The sequence below is a fragment of the Lithobates pipiens genome, unplaced genomic scaffold (genome assembly GCF_037356315.1).
Source record: "Lithobates pipiens isolate NorthernLeopardFrog02 unplaced genomic scaffold, aLitPip1_a1.2 Scaffold_13, whole genome shotgun sequence".
NCBI lineage: Eukaryota > Metazoa > Chordata > Amphibia > Anura > Ranidae > Lithobates > Lithobates pipiens.
The window spans coordinates 235,405,835-235,424,773 of NW_027507718.1; the positions used below are offsets into that span (position 1 = coordinate 235,405,835).

Genomic DNA, 18,939 nt, shown 5'->3' on the forward strand with positions numbered 1-18,939 from the left:
CATAGGCATGCGCGGGGGTGTGTGTCAGGTGTGCCTGGGCACATCCAAATCATTACATGCAGTGCCAATTCCCCCTACTGCCCGGGCTTTCCCTGTGTTGGCCCTGCGGTGCTGTTGGCTTCCTACCTCTCCCTCCAGCTGAATGTTTTAGGAAGAGAAGAAAAGATTGATTACACACTTGAATCCAAAAGATCCTGTAGAAATTTCTTTGTCATGAGCCAGACAAAATTGCAATGATGAACAGTTGACACATTTCACACGAAAAGAACCGTGCTTGTTCACAACGGATGTTTCAGGATGTAGAGTGTGGGAAGGGGCTAGTACAGAGCTGTCTTTAAGGCAGGGCAAAAGGAGCAGCTGCCCTGGGCTCCATCATTGTCGTGGGGCCCAAAGCAGTTGCCTCATACTTGACAACTATCCCAGTTTAAATTCTCTGTGTCCTGATATCTCAGTGTGGAGTTCCGTTACTATTACTGCCCAGCTCTGCCCTATTGCTGCGTACAGATTACTCACCTGCAGACCCTGTGTTTACATGTAAATAACCTGCATTAAAGGGGTTGTAAAGGTTTGCATACTAGCCCCCTCAGCCCCCCATTTTATGATTCAGTAAATCGATTTTGAGTCTAGCTGCTATTTATTGTGTTTCTCAGTGCAGGTAGAGAGTGAAATTACATGGAAGCAGGTGCCCCAAGAAAATGTTTGTCCAGAGTCCAATCAATATTAAAGATGGCCCTGGGCTAGTAAATATGTCATTCACCAGCAACTTTCTTTTCTAAATGAACACAGTGAACACACACACTCACTGTGTGCATTCATATCTAAAGCATAGTAAACTGAGTTCACTATGCTTCAGTTTGTGAATGAACAGGAAGCGGTTCAGCACAGAGCACTTCCTATTCATTCACTATCCAGTGCAGCTGAGGCTGCAGAGAAAGGCATGTGTGTGTTTGAGCTCTGAGGTGCACACTCTAATGCAATAGGCTGCGCGCATGTAATGTGAAGGGGTGGAGCTATGCTGAGCCTTCAACCAAGTTGCCCACCCACCCGCTCTGTGATAATTTATTGCAGCTTTATTAGCAGTTGGATCTTGCCAACAATTAATATTGCTTTAATGAGTTGTGCCCTCAAGATTAATTTTTGGTCAGTTTTGTGCCAGTGTGGCACTTATGGTAAGGACAGGCCTCTTGGACTATGTCAGATTATGTTTACATGTGCTCACAGTAGAACTGTGTCTCGCACAGTTTTTTTTATATTTGAACATTTCTGGGCCTTGCCCTTTTCCAAGTTTATCAGCCTCTGAGTCATCTTTTGGTAAGGTATATTCAGTGGCTGCAACGCTCATGCTCAGCATGTGTATGGCCCTGAGCAGCTTAATGCCCTGGTTCAGGTGGGCAGTTGAGGGAGGGTGTAAAATCGTAACTTGTATACCTGGTTTTACTGCCCCATAGTGTGATCGAAGCCTAATGCCGCGTACACACGATTGGCATTTTGGTCGGAAAAAGCTCCGATGGTTTTCCCAACGGAATTCCACCAGGATTTCAAGCTGTCTTGCATACACACAGTCACACCAAATTCGACAGTCAAGAACGCGGTGACGTACAACGGGACTAGAAAAAGGAAGTTCAATAGCCAGTAGCCAAGAGTTTCTGTCTTGTAGTTTAATCTGAGCATGCGTGAGTTTTTGTGCTTCAGAATTGCATACACATGATCGGAATTTCCAATAGAAACTTTTTTCCATCTGAAAAATTGAGAACTTGCTCTTGATCTGGTGGATATTCAACCAGCAAAATTCCGATTGAGCATACACACGGTCGCATTTTCTGAAGAAAGGCTCTCATCGGTCCTTTGCTGGCCGAAATTCCGATCCTGTGTACGCAGCATTAGAGGTGGGAACATGCTAGCTTTTAGACAGATTTGCTGGATAGTAAACCCTTACCTAGAGCCATTGAAGTGACTGGCCTCCGGTGATTCACAGAGGTGAACAAATCCTCCTACATAAGTTTTACCTGTTTATTTGCAGCAATTTGTCCTGTACATCCTTGTAAAACTCAGATCAAAAGGATTTTTCACAGACTCACAAATCAGGGGGCAGATAGCCACAGTTGCACGCTGTAGAGCTGATTTGAAGGAAGGAAACGACACCCCCCCCTTCACAGCGCACACAGGAACACAGCTGAGGCTGTCAATCACAGATTGACCCCTCCCCTGTCACCTTATTTCACTTGGGGTCAGGAAAACTTGTCACAAGTGATGCACGCTGATAACAGAGGAACTAGACAGCAGAGAGAAATGGCACTTAGTACTTTCGAGAGAAGTAAACACTATAGAAATATGTGTTAGTTTAAGTTTTCATGTCTGAGGTTTACAACCACTTTAAGTCACTGGCATGACATTAAAGCAGGGCTGCACCCAAAAGAGAAAGCTCCACTTGTTCTCAGCCTCCCCCCACCACTGCCACATTTGACACTTTTTGAGGGGGGTAGGGGAAGCGGGTACCCGCTTCCTGGTAAGATCACTGCAAGGCAATCAATGTCATGTCTGTCTCTGCAATCAGCCGAGTCCCAAAAACTCTGCGATCACAGAGCGCAGCGTGAGAACAGCAAGAGGACATTGCAGTAGACACTAAGCAAGCTAGACATGCTACAGCATAAGGAGGTTAAAATAACACTGACACTGGTGCCACAAATGCAGCACAAAGGGTTTAATTAACTGCCACTGATGCGTCAGTGACCAATGGTAGTAGCAATACATTAACCTCTTCATGCTCCACATTATTAGTTTACCAATGCAATTAGTAAACACTTCACCACCAAGCTCCCCATCCCCCCAGAGTTACCCACTACTGTTCACGAGGAACGGCTTATGACCAACAAAGTCAGTGTGTCAATAAGTCATGCTTAGGAGGATGTGGCAGCCAGTGCCTGCTGCTTTTGTCATTGTTACTTGTATACACACTCCCTTTGTGGCGCCAACACCACTCTCCTCCAGATCCCAGCCTCTGAATGACGTCACATCAAACTCAGAGGCCGGGACCAGAAATCATCGGTCAGGCAGAGATTACTCCACCTGACCAAGAAATGTATGCATCTCTTCCAGCCTAGTGCAGGAGCACACTCGACAAGCCGCTTCAGCTGTCAAAACTGCGTGCACAGTGTGTTCTGTCTCTATTCGCTTAATAAACAGCAGTGGCGGATATCCATGGACTGAGCTGGCTCCTAGCCCTGGTGTCACCCCTCTTGCGGGTGTCACTAGGGTGCACCCCCATAGCGACGCCACTGGTTATGGGTAACCAAGAACTAGCACAAGGTACATTGCAGCCAGTCATAAAGCGTGGCACCTGGTATAGGCCATGGGTCCTACGGTAGGGGCTTAATTTCCCATAGCAACCGGGACAAAATCCATGTCATGGAGTTCCATGACCTAGTTACATGGTATGACAGTGATGTTAACAAGTGTATGCATGAGGTCCATGCTGTGTGCATGGAGGGGCCCCATTCTGTTACTGGGAGTGAGGTAACAAAAAGGTATGTTGGCTTGGTGGAGTGGGTACGGGTTCAGCAGTGTCCCTCCTAGATGTAACCTACATCAGGCAACAGAGTGTACCGACATGGGACAGCACCTTCAAGAGGAAGTCTGCTCTTTTTAATTAATGCATACAGTGACACAGCTCATCTCTAAATCGGGGAACTGCTGCCTTAACCTTACATTTTCACATGATGCAGATCCTACCTGGTCCCAGACATTGGTGAGCGTGCTCACAGCAAGAGGTACCCCCACCCCCCGCCCCGTGCAGGGGGAGTGGCCCCGCCCACACTGGCCAGGTTTTACCTAACGCTAAACAATTGAGTGATATGCTTTTGTCTCAGTACTGATCTTCTAGCCGCCTCTCATTTAGCTGGAAATTTGGTACCCAACTGATTAGTCTTCTTGACTTGCAACACTGGGATCTTTAGATCAGTTTTGACTTAGGAACACTTCTTCCATTTACATTTCTTCATGTTTATGTGGGTTTTCTCCAAATATTCTGGTTTCTTTTACAACCAAAAAACAGGTTTCTATTTCACCATTGTTGGTGCCAGTCTTTGGCTGGCAAAGGAAAGCTAGATACAAAGATATCAATATGGTCCCATGACCTTAGTATGTATGGCCTCTTGAGGTTAATTTGCATCTGTTCAGTGGGTGAACATGCAGTGTGTTAAGTCACTCAATTCATTTGAATGAGCCATCCAACATGTCAAAATGCACAAAAAAGGTACATACACTACTTTTAGCAACACAGCACACCAGTACTGGTTAGATTTTTTTTTATATATTTTCTGATGTTAATATTTTATTTTACATTGTATATTTGTGTGATATTACAGAAATAAATACAGTAATTATACTCTTTATTGACCAATACTGCTGCAACATTTTCACATTTTACATTTATGTAAACACATCAATGAAAATCTAGTTTATTTTTTTACGATAGGATATTGGACTTGCATTCAGCTGAAATCACCTCCGAATTTTTTTTTTTTTTTAAGTTCTAAATAGAGTAGCGAAGAGTTAAAACCCCTGCTAGGTTGTTTTTTTTTTTTAGGTCTATGCACAATTAAGAATTTTTTCTTCACTTCCTGTCCCAGAGTTGCAACAGGAAGTTATAAGAAATCTCTCAAAGTCAGGAGAATTCTCCTCCCCAGCAGTTGTCTCTATTGGAGAATTTCCTTTTACCTCTTGCTCTGTCAATAACCCCTAAAATTTAGGCTTAACCTTCACTTCGTTTCTCTGCGACAATGGTTACTTACCAGTATATACACATAGAACGTCTCCATATTGAGCACAGACAGCAATAAAACAAAGGGTCTAACTCTTCCCCATTTAGTTCATAAATTGAAAAAAATAAAGGTTTTGCCTATATACAATTTAAATATATATTGATTTTTTTTTTACCAGCAAAGAGGTTCACCGGAGAAAAAAAAAAAAAAAAACAAACACACAAAGGATTACCAACATGTGGAAAAACAGTATATGAATTGCCAAGACCTAATAAAAAAAAAATAATTTAATTCAGTTTTGGTTAGAGGGGAAGTAGGGCAACTTCAACGTTATTCAATAAAGCAGTGCAATGTCAATGTACACCAACCTGTAGCAGTCTATTGAAGTCAGATCAGTAAAAGACAAATTTTGTAAAAAAATTTTTTAGCAACTGTGCAATCAGTAACTTAATATTTTTTTTTTTGTATTCGGCTATAAAAAAAAAAAAAAAATAAATAAAAAAAAAAAGGGGGGGGGGGGGAGTATTTGAAAAGCAGCATGGAACCAGTTTCTCCAGGCAACTGATTCACTTTTTTTAAAAATAAGCCTAAAATGGCTGATATATGGACACTATGTTGACAGAAAACCAACTGGTTACTATGAACAGTAACATTTCTCATACAGCATACATTGTATACATCAGCATATAGTCTAGGCAAAAGGTCTTTAGTATGACTATTTGGAAATTGATGGTGCTGCTGCCCAAACATTGTTTTTTTCTGTTTGTGTTTTTTTTTTTAAGACATTTTTCCTGATGTTCAGATTGCAATAGTTCCCTTTGGAAATTACAGGCAAGCACTGGCCTTGGCATCTTTCACAACATAAAACCCAAAACTTAGAGATGGGAGAACGAGAGGAGAGCCGGGAGCTTTTTCCTTCCCATTTAAGGTAGGTAACGTTTTGTCATCCACCATTCTTAACACTTCACCATTCAGCAAGACAGTTCTAAAAAAAAAATAAAAAAAAAAAAAAAAATTATTTAATAACTGCCATTTTAAATTAGGGTGAATTTTAGAAACTTTTGTATACAAAATACATTTAACAGAAAGCCAACACTAAAATTATATACTTTACTTTCATTGTTAAAACAGAATGGCTTCCTTGACTTACTTGGAGAACAGTCCTCCATCTCCAGGTAGAAGCAGATACTCATCTATGAACTTTCCAGACAGAGCGCTTGGTAGTTGTATTTGTTGTGTGTGGTTGCTCAGGTTCATGGCAAATACAGAAACATCTCCTGTTCTATATTTCAGACTGGAAAAATAAAGACGGAGGTTTAGTGCATCAAGAAAAAAAATAAAAAAACATCCCCTATGTTCAATCAGACGACAACGGTTTGTAAAATCATTTGTAGGGCCAGAAATAAAGGCAGCTTAGGTCACCTCCATTCTCAGCTTTTCCTGTTACTATCTGGTTTGAACCACCACCTTCCAAATATCTCTATTGGTCAGAGAGGTCACCCATCACAATACAGGGCTACATCATCACCTAGCTGTATCTGTGACTCTTCTGATTACATTTAAAATATGGTACCCTGTGCTTATACAATACACATTTTAGACTGAAGTACACAGGTTTATGTAAACCAACAAAATATATTTGCTCTCTTTGGGTCTGTTAAATATATACTGTACACCATTTAAAGAACTTTGTTATATGTGTTTAATAAGTGCAGAAATACCCGTTGATCTTGTCAAATTCAAAACTGTACTGTTTTCTGAGCACACCTCCCATATTAATTGAGGTGTCCAATTAGTTCTCCTAGTTCTTAACTTGGACTAAAGAATAATTAGTCTGTTGGAGACTAAGAATGGGAGAAGGTTAAGCATTTTTATTAAACCACATCAGCCCCGGAAGGATTTACCCCCTTCCTGACCAGAGCACTTTTTGCCATATGGCACTGTATCACTTCAACTGACAATTGCACGGTCGTGCGACATTGCACCCAAATAAAAAAAAAATTCTCCCCACAAATAGAGCTTTCTTTTGGTGGTATTTGATTGCCTCTGCGGTTTTTATTTTTTGCGCTATAAACAAAAAAAATTAACAAAACAAATAAAAATTTTCCCTCAGTTTAAGCCGATATGTATTCTTCTACTTATTTTTCCAAAAAATATTGCAATAAGCGTATATTGATTGGTTTGCGCAAAAGTTATAGCGTCTACAAAATAGATTTATAGCATTTTTATTATTTTTTTTTTTACTAATAATAGCAGTGATCTGCAATTTTTATTGTGACTGCAACATTATGGCGGACACATCGGACAATTTTGACACATTTTTGGAACCATTGGCATTAATACAGCGATCGGTGCGATTAAAAATGCATTGATTACTGTAAAAATGCCACTGGCAGTGAAGGGGTTAACACTAGGGGGCGGTGAAGGGGTTAACTGTGTTCCCTGGGAGGTGATTCTAACTGAAGGGGGGGGGGGACTAAATACAGGAAGTGACAGATCGCGGTTCCTAGCTAATAGGAACACACGATCTGTCACTCCTGTCAGAACAGAACAGGGAAGTGTGTGTTTACACTTGTCCCTGTTCTGTGTCTCCAGCTCAAGATCACGTGTAGTGGGCGTGCCTGCTATCCCGACCCTGCGAGCCCACGTACAGTTACGTGGTTCCACGCAGGGGAGCCAACCTTCCGCAGTAAAACTGCAGTGGCTGGTCCGGAAGCTGTTAAAAAGGGATAAGATAGAGAATGTGCATGTATTGCAGGGATGTACTACATATATTTTTTCCTGACATATACTTTAAAAGACAGGCTCACTTACTTGTCAGCATTTGTGCAATGGGCATAAACACGAATCTTCGGTTCATATAGGTCCTTGGAATTTTTAAAGCTGGCATTCAAGACAACAGATCCAACTAGTTTCTTAAACAGCAGGGATAGCCAGTAATCCTAATACAAAAATTGTATACATTAGATATTAAATCTGAAAATTTTAATACACCTAAAATATTTTATGTAACATTAAATACACAATACAGTTAATATGGAGAAGAGTTAGACCCTCTTACATTTTTAATGCCGATCATGTCCCTGGTGAGGACATTTCACGACTGTGCAGTCACTGGGACATAGAGAAAGATACATTTCGAAATCATTCCCACTCTATCCTTAGCAATAGGATCTGACTTAAGGTCTACACTAATATAAAGTTAATTCTGAGGTTTTTAAAACTTCTCAGACCACTTTATCAGTGTTGATAGATAGAATATCTGGATTTTATATCATAAACGTATACACATTGTAAGTTTATCAATATCACATGACACTTCAGGTTTCAGAGGCTTGTTACATATGCTAAGGCAGCCAATATTGCGAGTGTCATTTGATCTGCATACTGTACATAAGTTTAAGTGTTAAACAAAAAAAAAAAAAAAAACATTATAAACCCCAAGTTAAAAAGTAATCTTCCCCAATTAACTTGCGGTATCCAGCCGCTCAATATCCCCGTCACCTGGATGTCTGCTAGCGGCCATTGCACCTCTCCCCATGGAAGATCAGCTCAGAGCACCGCCCCCCCCCCCCTGCCTTTTCACAGCCTGCACTAGGACAGACTGAACCAAAGTCGTCCTGGAGCAGGGGGAGCTGAAATATGGTACCTGCAGAATCCCCGAATGCCTTAGCAGAAGTGTAGGGATCCAGGGGAGGCAATAAGCTGCCAGCGTTGGGACAGTGGAGGAAGAAGAATTTTACACCCCTCCTAAACGGCACACATGGAACAAGATGACTGGCTGCCCACCCCCCTGCAGACATCACTGGCACTGATGCAAGGAAGGGAGCTGGTGCTCTGGCGAGAAAGGTCCCCCCATCAGATAGTGTCTGCTCTGTACTGCACAGGTGCAGCGCTTGCACAGTACAGAGGAAACACCGAAACAGCTGTTCATGAACTGTACACGGCGCATGCGCAAGTAACACTACATTGTGCCACGCGCCCCGGATGCTCGTGCAACTCTGCAAGGGTGGGTGTAGGGGCGGATGCATACAGAAGTTAGCCAGACCTCATACGATGGTGGTTGTCATGCCTTCAGCCTATAAAAGAAAAAAAATAATAATATCTTCTGGACTTGCAAGATCAACTCTTAACAGAAGACTATTGATGGGTAGTGTTCTATGGTTAATAGACATTTTCTGCCATATCACCAGGAACTAGCCCAGTTCCTATTACAACTCTTTCATCCTTTCCATGATGACAGACTGAAATGGAGTCAGCTAAGCCTGCACTGCATGTTCAGAGGAATTCCCAATCCTAGGTAGCATCGCTGGTATGCTAAAGACTGTTTGCTTATATACCTAGTAGACATTTGTTATGTTCATGTATTCTTATATATGTTCATTTGTCCGTTTATTCCTTTTTTTTTTTAATTTCATAATCTTTATTCATTTTCAACATACTTTTACATAATAAAAGCAAAAAAAGCATTCTCTATAGCATGTGTAGCACTTATTTCACCTTTACAAATACAGTAATACTTTAGTGAGTAATAAAAAAAACCTTTAGAAAACATTCCTATCCATGATGTGTCAATATTTCTTCTATCTAACCCCTCTTTTCGCTCGTTGCTCATATAGTCCTCCTTCCCCTCCTACTTCCTCTCTCTCTACCCAGCTTTCACCTCTCCCATACCTCATTCTGGGTATCTCATTCTATCCAGCCAGGGTTTCCACATCTTTTTAAATTCTTTAAAATTTCCTCTTCTCAAATATATCACCCTCTCTTTCCATATTGTCTCCATAGTTGCTGTCTGCCAGTCCACTACTGAAGGAGCATTTTTTGCTTGCCACCTTTGAGCTAACAATCTTCTTGCCTGAAACAAACATCTCAGTATTGCTTTATTGGTATGTCGCGATCTCCCTATTGCTTCACCCAGACCCAGCACACATATCCTGGGATCACCTCTGATCGTTACACCAAATGTTTCATTCAAGGTGGTAACAATCTCTGACCAGTAACGAAACAATTTTGGGCATCGCCAGAACATGTGAGCTAGGTCTCCAGACTCTTGACATCTAGGGCACCTATCATCTGCTCTACGTCCAAAGCTGAACAGTCTTTTTGGCGTATAATAGGCCCTATGCAGCAGCATTAAGTGTGACATCTTCTGGGCGGGCGAAACTGAGATTGAGTAACCATCCTCCAATATTTTCCTCCACTGTTCATCCGTGAATGTTCCCAACTCCTCCTCCCATTTCCTTCTGCATTTAAACCCTTCTGGGCTTCCTATACTTCCTTCACATATAACTGGATATACATCCGCTATAAATCCTTTTGTCCTCACTGGGGCCTTTAATCTGGTAAAAATAGGGGAGCTATTCCACACAGGACCTTGCCTATTAAATTGTTTCCCTAGGGCGTGTCTGATTTGAAGGTATTTATAAAATGATTGTTTGGGTATATCAAACTCTGATCTTAAAGCACTAAATGTTTTTAATATTTTCCCTGTATATAACTGGGCCAACCTATCTATCCCTTTAACTTCCCAGTCTTTATATACCCCTATTTCTTCCATTTCCTGCAGGTTCCGGTTGTCCCACAATGGGGTGTACTGAGTTAAGCCTCCCAGGCCTTTAATCGCCTTAACTGCCTTCCACACCTTTACTACTAGTTTTATTGTGGGTATTTTTTTTTTGGGAAATGAATTTGCCTCCAGAGCTTCTACCATATTCTTATGGGGTGTCTCCGTTAATATTAAGGCCTTATTAATTCCTCCACCCATCTCCTCACTCATGTCCAGGTGTTGTAATTGCGCAGCTAAAAAATAGCTCCTTGGATGTGGAACTGCCATTCCACCTTTTCTTGTAGGTAATTGCAAGGTTTGTAGAGCTATCCTGGATACTCCCCCTTTCCATATAAGTTCACGGAATAGTACCTCTATTTTCCTAAACCACATTATGTCTACCCAAATCGGAGAGTTATGTAACACATACAACAACTGAGGCATCCATACCATTTTAATCAAGTTACATCTCCCTGCATTCGATAATGGGAGTCTTTTCCAGATTTCGATTTTCTTCTTGAATTTAGCTATTAATGGAACCAAATTATCATTTATATATTTATTAGGATCTTTTTGTATGTGTATCCCCAGGTATTTCATGCGCTCCACAACTTCCAGCTGCGCGCCTGTCCCTGGGCTTTGGGCCCTACTTTTATCCAATGGCATAAGAACTGATTTTTCCCAGTTTATCTCCAGGCCAGAGAACCTCCCGAAATCTGAAATAAGTTTCATCCCTTGTCTGAGGGACTGCTCTGTGTCCCCCAGAAAGAGGAGAATATCGTCCGCATATAGCGCTATCCTCTCTTCCCTCGTCCTCCTTTGAAAACCGACCATATTCCTACTGGATCTAATTGCAATAGCTAATGGTTCTATTGCTAGGGCAAAGATCAGGGGTGACAAAGGGCACCCCTGTCTTGTCCCCCTCTCTAGAAAAATCCTATCTGAATATTCATTATTGACCCTAATTCTAGCACTAGGGCCGTTATACAGAGTTTTTACCCATGCAATAAGATTAGGGCCAAACCCAAATTCCCTCAGTACCCGCCAGATATAGGGCCATTCTAAACTATCGAAGGCTTTGATTACATCTAAAGCCATTATTGCCTTGTTGCCATCATTCTCTATAGGTACCTGCATATTAAGATATAGTCTTCTTATGTTTGTGCTTGTAGTTCTGCCCGGGATGAAACCTGTTTGGTCGGGATGTATCAGCCTGGAAATAATTTTATTCAATCTAATGGCTAATACTTTGGCTAATATTTTAGCATCCGCACAGAGAAGGGAAATGGGTCGATAGGACTGTGTTTCCAATGGGTCCTTCCCCTCCTTGTGTAAGACTATTATTGTTGCCTCAGTCATTGAAGTTGGCAATCTCCCCTCTTTTTTTGCCCAGTTAAATACTTTCAGGAGCTCTGGAAGCAATATTTTACTGTAATATTTATAGGTTTCCAAAGGAAGACCATCTGGCCCTGGGGATTTCTTATTGGCCATTGCTGCTACTGCGCACTGGATTTCCTCAATTGTTAATGGGGCTTCCATTATCTCATTCTCCTCCTTTGTTAGGGAAGGCATTTTGATATTCGAAAAGAACCTATCCATATCCTCGCCAACCTCTGTCCCCCGTGAAGAATACAGTTTGGCATAGAATACCCTAAAGGTATCAGTAATCACTGAGCTCTGTGCTGATATTTCTCCTTTCTCAGTCCTTATTACTGGGACAGTGGATGGCGAGGAGTTACTTCTTACAATCTGTGCCAACATCTTTCCTACTTTTTCCCCTTCCCCATATTCCACTTGTTTCTGGAACAGTTTTTTATTCTCTATTTTCCTAATAACCACTGCCTTGTGTTCCCGTTGTTTCTCTAACCATGTTTTTTTTTTCTCTGGGGTGGGGTTTTCTATATAGGCTCTCTCTGCTATTACTAGATCCCTTTCAACCCTATTCTCCCATTCATTAGATGTTTTCTTAACATTCGCTACCTGTTGGATAAGAATACCCCTAAGATAGGCCTTCAATGCATCCCATATTACTCCAATCTCTGCAGACCCGCTGTTAAACTCCACAAACTCTGCCACACTGAACAGCACCCTCTCGGGGTCCCCAATTAGCTCAAACCACACTGGATTCATATTCCATACTCTTGGGGGCTTTATCCCTCCTAGATTTACCGAAACTGTCACTAGCGAGTGATCTGACACCCCTCTAGGTTGATAAACTATTTCCTTTACTACACGGCTTGCCTCCTCATTCCCAAGGACTAAATCTATCCTTGAGAGTGAGGAGTATGAGCTTGAGAAACATGAATATTGTAACTGGTCCGGGTTACGCTTTCTCCATATATCAGTCAGGCCCCCCTCCAGCAAAAATCGAGACAGCCGGGTTTCAGCCTCCGTTTGCATATATATTCCTGGTGGAAACCTATCCTGGCTTTTATTTATAACCTCATTAAAGTCTCCCATTACTATAACAGGAATCCCCGATTTGTCCGCTATAAATTCCATCAAATAATATAAAACTTCCATTTTAAATGGGGGGGGAATGTAAACATTTGCAAAAACATACTCCTGATTTTCAATTACACAGTGTAAAAAGATAAACCGCCCTTCTTTATCTATATTGATCTGCCGACAGGAGAACGCCACCTCTCTCCTTACCAACACGGCCACTCCCCTCGAGTAAGAGGTGTGGACTGAATGGTACTGGACTTGAAATTTCCTACTCTGAGTTTTTAATATAGTTTCTTTACTTAGGTGTGTCTCCTGTAGGCAGATCAATCCTACTCCACACTTTTCCAAGGTGTCGAACACTACTGCTCTTTTTACAGAGGCTCCCAGCCCTCGGACATTCCAAGAGCCAATATTCAAAACTCTGGACTGCATAACTCTAGGAAGTGTGGAAAAAGAAAAAAGAAGAGCGAGAAAAGAGTAAAACCTGAAGGCTCAAAATTAACATTTGAATTCCCTGACGTTGAGCAGAAATAATCCCTGCTTCTCCCTCTATAGTTCATGCCGAAGAGGCGAATGCAATGGGGGGATGTAAAAAGAATAGTGCAATCCCACTTAGTGAGTACTTTAATAAAGCTATACCATCTTTTATACTCCCTAGTGTCATCCCTTCTCAGTTTCCTCTTGTGAACGTGAGATCCAAACCTTCTATCTACACACACCATTACCCCGTATTTACTCATTACTTTTAAATTAACATCTATGACTGTGCAAGTATTACCTATTTCCTTTTCCTGAATTTTGTATGCTTCCATCTTCCCTGTTCCCTCCCCCCTACCCTCTCCATACCTATCTAGGTTACCCCTAGGGGTTTTTACCGTGACCACTACACTCCCACACATACCCTCATGCTCCCCCCTCCCCACTCCTTCTCTCATGCTTCCATCCCCACCCACCTCCCACTCCCCCCCAATACTCAACAACCCCCCCTTTTGACCCTCCCCTTCCTCAAGCATAAATTCTTACTATATTGTGTGTCATTCTCTGCACCCTGACTTTAGTGTATCATCTTCCCTTACTTCATTTACAGTGCACCCATTACATCCCCCCTTCGCTAATCTTCCCCTCTCCCGATAAAAGAGGGAGGGGAAAGGGAAAAAAAAAAAAAAAAAAAAAAAAAAAAAGAAAAAAAAAGAAAAGAAAGGATAAATGAAGTGAAAAGGGGGTCATACACATGCATATATAAAAAAGAAAAACACATCATTTCTTCAATAACTGATCTCCCTTCTCCTGCATCCATGCTTCTACCCTTGCCGGCGTATCAAAAAATAAAGTCTCTCCCAATGCTACTACCCGTAACCTTGACGGATAGAGCAGAGCATATGTAATGTCCAATTTCTGGAGTCTACGCTTGACTTCTATAAACTCAGCTCTGCGCTTCTGCAAATCAGGGGAAAATTCCTAGTTTCACCATATCATAGTGAATCCTATCATATTATCCTATTTTTATATGACCACCAACTGTTTATCGTAATAAAGATCCAAAGTTACAGACACAGTCTGGTTATTGTAGGATTCAAGGTTTAAACTATATGTTAAGCTACATACACGCCAGGGGCAAATGTGTAGTGAGAACAGAACAGTGAAACAGCGGCTATCAAGCAAGTGGGATTTAGGACAGTGACTACACAGAGGTCTGCTACCCTGTCAGCTCAGTCACCAGCATACGGCAATACAGGAGTCTCTACAGTCAAGCATTCCTGTAAGCAACATGTCACATAGCCAGGCATCCTCACTCAAGACAAGGTCCCAAGTTTTTGGCTCCTCCAGATCTTCCTCCGCAAGCAATGCACTCGCTATCGCACGTGCAAAAGCTGCCAAGGCCTGAGCAGCCTTTGCTGAGCAAGAAATGCAGATTAAAAAGGAGAAAGCCCTCCTAGAAGTAACCCTAGAGAAACTCACTGTGGAGAAGGAAGCAGCAGCTGTCATAGCCGAAGCACAGGCCTTAGAATTAGCTGTATATTCAAGAAGTGAATGCAGCAATATTCGACCCAGAAGCCGAACAACTCAAGATTCTCTACAACGAACTTCAGATTACATCAATCAACATTTTAAGCCAAGCAGTGACAAAGATGACTTCAAGGAGACAAGCCAAAGACACTACACATTACTGCCACAAGCCAGCAACAAGTCTCGAGCCTGCAAACAGGTGAAATGCATGCAAAGTGACACCTCCTATGAAAGGCTCCCAAAAACGTGAGATAACAGAGCCTTCTAATCATCCTCCAGAACCAATGTCCAAGTCAGAACTGTACAACGGAGGTCGGCTTGACACCCTCAAAAAGGTATGACTATACACAGCCATCTCACCATGGCAACACACAGCAGGCTAACCAAGCCACCGTAGACTTTGCAAGGTTCTTTGCACGACGTGAGTTAGTCACCAAAGGACTCGATAAGTCCTCCCTTTCAAAATGCCATCAGAGACTTAGATTTGTCTTGCAGTGAAGAGATAGACCACCTGATCAAATGGCTTGGAAATGAGTCTGCCGAGCATGCCAGGCGAATCAAGACAATAAATATAAACCACCCTGGTCTTAAAATGATCTGGGATAGACTTGATGAGTGTTGTGGTTCAGCAGAAGCGGTAGAAAGCGCACTATTCAAAAGACTTGATAACTTCCCCAAAATACCTAACAAAGCCTACCAGAAACTTAGGGAGCCAAGTGACTTGCTAATGCAACTTCAAGTAGCTAAATCCGAGGGGGACTTACAAGGACTTGCATTCCTTGACACAGCCAGAGGCATCAACCCCATTGTAAAAAAGTTACCCTATAACTTGCAAGAGCAGTGGATTACACATGGATCCCGATTTAAAAGACAGCATGATGTTCCATTCCCTCCTTATTCTGTTTTTGTGGACTGTGTCAGCAAGCTAAAACAAGAAATGATCCAAGCTTTGATTTTACATTGTCATGTGCTGCTCCTTCAGGACTTAAACCTCGCAAACCTCCAGTAGCAGTACACAAAATGTGACTCCTCCAGATTCTTTTCACAGGTCTGCTAGCTTCTCTAACTCAGAGACAAATGTCAAAGATCCTGGTAAGCAGTGTCCCTTGCATCAGAAGCCACCTCCTCTCCTAAAATGCAGAGCCTTCAGAGAGAAAACCCTGCAGGACCACAAGGCCTTCCTCAAGGAGAACCACATCTGCTACAGGTGCTGCTCTTCAACATCTCACCTCGCCAAGGCCTGTAAGGTCAGTTTAAAATGCACAGAATATGACAGCTCAGATCACAACACAGGTTTACATCCTGGGCCAGCTCCATGGACTTTACAACACATTTTCAGCACTAGTGAGCATGGCGGGGAGGAAGAGAACACCATTACAACTACATCAGAGGTCACTTCACAATGTACAGAGGTCTGCAAAGGAGTCATAGGTGGCAGGTCCTGCTCCAAAATCTGCCCAGTTAGAGCCTACCTAGCAGGCCAAAAAGACAAAGCTATCAAGTTTAAACGCAATTCTGGATGACCAAAGTAACAAGTCATTAGCCAGCTCAACCTTCTTTGACATCTTTGGCATTAAAAGCCCCAGCATCCCCTACTCCTTAAAAACTTGTGCATGAATAGTGGAGACGGTGGGGAGGAAAGCATCCAGCTACCAAGTCAAGTCCATTGATGAACAATCATACTTGTCTTTGCCAACTCTTATCAAATGCAACCAGATCCCTGACCATAGATCCAAAATTCCTACACCAGATGTGGCTGCTCATCACCCACACTTGAAACGCATAGCGCATCTGATACCAGAACTTGATCCTCAGGCTCAGATTATCCTACTCCTTGGGAGAGATATATTACAAATCAAGAGCTCAAATTAATGGTCCCCACAACGCTCCTTATGCTCAGAGGTTAGACCCCGGATGGGTCATCAGAGGAGATGTCTAAGAAGCGTGCACAAACTTAACTCTGTTAGCAGCATGTTCACAAGCACCCTAGAGAATGGGCGTCCCTCTTTTTCCCCCCCCCCCCAACCATGCCACAACCACTTCCTTGTTAAGGAATCACCCTACACCACCCACTTGTCTTATCCCTTCACAAGCCCCACTAAACAGCTGGGTCGCACCTCTTCCCTTCAGACCACGGAGACAACGCTTACCCATTAACAGAGAACAAGTGCTACAACGTTTCACTTCCCTTGGACGTAATTTACAAAGAAAGCCAGAGATGAGAACATTTATTTTCTTTCATGGGGAAGATCTTTTAGAATGGTCACGCCGAGATAGCCCCCACCCTCAAAGACTCTGGAGAGTATTGGTACCTCCCTATATTCGAGGTGTGCCATCCTAAAAAGCCAGGTCAAATCAGAGTAGCGTTTGACTCTAGTGCCAAATTCAAGGGTGTCTCTTTGAACGATGTCCTCGACAGGTCCAGACCTCAACAGCAAACTGCTGGGAGTGCTTTTACACTTCCGTAAAGATTCTATTCATTCATAGCTGACATCCAACAGATGTTCCATTGCTTCCTGGTCAGAAAGGAAGACAGAAACTTCCTGAGGTTCCTTTGGTTCAGAGACAATGACCCTTCCAAAGACATATCAGTCTCGCGTGAGGGTACACATCTTTGGCAATAGTCCTTTACCTGCAGTCGCTATCTATGGACTCAGACATTCCGCCCAAGAAGGTGAACTACAGTATGGCTCAGATGCAAAGCAATTTGTAGAAAAAAAGACTTTTATGTAGAGGATTGTTTTTAAATCCTTACCTTCCAGTAAGTCTGCAATCTGTCTTGAGAGCACAGGAAATTCCAATTCTAATCTCAGGCTTCACAAGACTGCGTCCAACAGCAAAGAGGTAATGGAAGCTTTCCCTGCTCAAGACCATTCAAACAATCTAAGAGACTTAGATCTAGGTACAGACTCTCTACCTGTACAGCGCAGTCTAGGTCTACTTTGGGACTTGAAATCAGATTCCTTTACCTTCCAAATAAACGGAGAAGAAAAGCCCTTCACTCGCAGAGGTGTCTTGTCCACAATCAATAGCCTATACAACCCATTAGGATTTTCGCCACCTGTTACAATTCAAGGTAAAACCATACTTAGAAACTTGATTAGTGAAACATCCGACTGGGATGCTCCACTACCTCCTGATAAGAGGAAATCTTGGGTAGAATGGAGGAACTCTATCAGTCTTATCTGATCTCCATGTCTCACGCCATGCTCCCATACCCTCTACAAAGACACAGAGCCAAAACCTTTGCATATTCGGGGAGGCTTCTATCAAGGCAATATATGCTGTGGTCTACTTAAAGCGGGGCTCCATCCTAAAGTGGAACTTCCGCTGATCGGAACCCTCCCCCCCCTCCGGTGTCACAATTGGCACCTTTCAGGGGGGAGGGGGGTGCAGATACCTGTCGAAGACAGGTATTTACACCCACTTCCGGGCATAGACTCCCACGGGAGTCTATGCCTCTTCCTGTCCCTGCACGCTGTCTGCTGGGACACACAGGTCCCAGAGACAGCGCGGACAATTCCTATTGCGCTGCGCGACTCGCGCATGCGCAGTAGAGAACCGGGAAGTGAAGCCGCTTCGCTTCACTTCCCGATTCCCTCACCTAGAATGGTGGCGGCAGCAGCCGAGAGATCGATCGGCCTCGGCATCGCTGGACCCCGGGACAGGTGAGTGTCCATTTATTAAAAGTCAGCAGTTGCAGTATTTGTAGCTGCTGGCTTTTAATATTTTTTTCCGCAGTGCAGTCCCGCTTTAAGAACTGTCGACACTACAGTACAATGCCACATAGGATTCGTCATGGGGAAAGCAAAGCTAGCTCCACACCCTTAGCACACTGTACCTAGGTTTTGTGCTGCGGTACTAGCTGTTGAACTAGCAAAACGAATAACCTCAGAGATGGACATCGACCTCAAGGAAATCCAGTTCTACACTTACAGCAAGGTAGCGCTAGGCTACATCTACAATGAGACCAGACGTTTCTATGTTTACGAGTGTTGAGGATTAGTCCACTCATCCAACACAATGGCGCTACGTACTTACTGAACATATTCCTGCAGACCATGCTACAAGAGCTGTTGCTGCATGTTACCTTAAAGACACAACATGGTTTACAGGACCTGCATTCTTGTACAAAACAGAACAGACTGTTCCTAAGAGTGACACTATTGAACTAGTAGA

At 42.8% G+C, this 18,939-nt stretch overlaps 1 protein-coding gene across 2 annotated transcripts in view; it reads right to left on the bottom strand.

The window, feature by feature from the left end:
- Positions 1-4,373: 4,373 nt before the first annotated feature.
- Positions 4,374-18,939, bottom strand: part of HPSE (heparanase) — a 51,778-nt gene continuing 37,212 nt past the window's right edge. For both annotated transcript variants that reach the window (XM_077476360.1, XM_077476361.1), the window contains 3 exons: positions 7,575-7,702; positions 5,911-6,054; positions 4,374-5,745 (listed from right to left, as the gene is read on the bottom strand). In XM_077476360.1, coding sequence (XP_077332486.1) covers positions 5,586-5,745; positions 5,911-6,054; positions 7,575-7,702 — 432 coding nt within the window. In that variant the 3' untranslated portion in view covers positions 4,374-5,585. The remainder of the gene's footprint in view (positions 5,746-5,910; positions 6,055-7,574; positions 7,703-18,939) is intronic.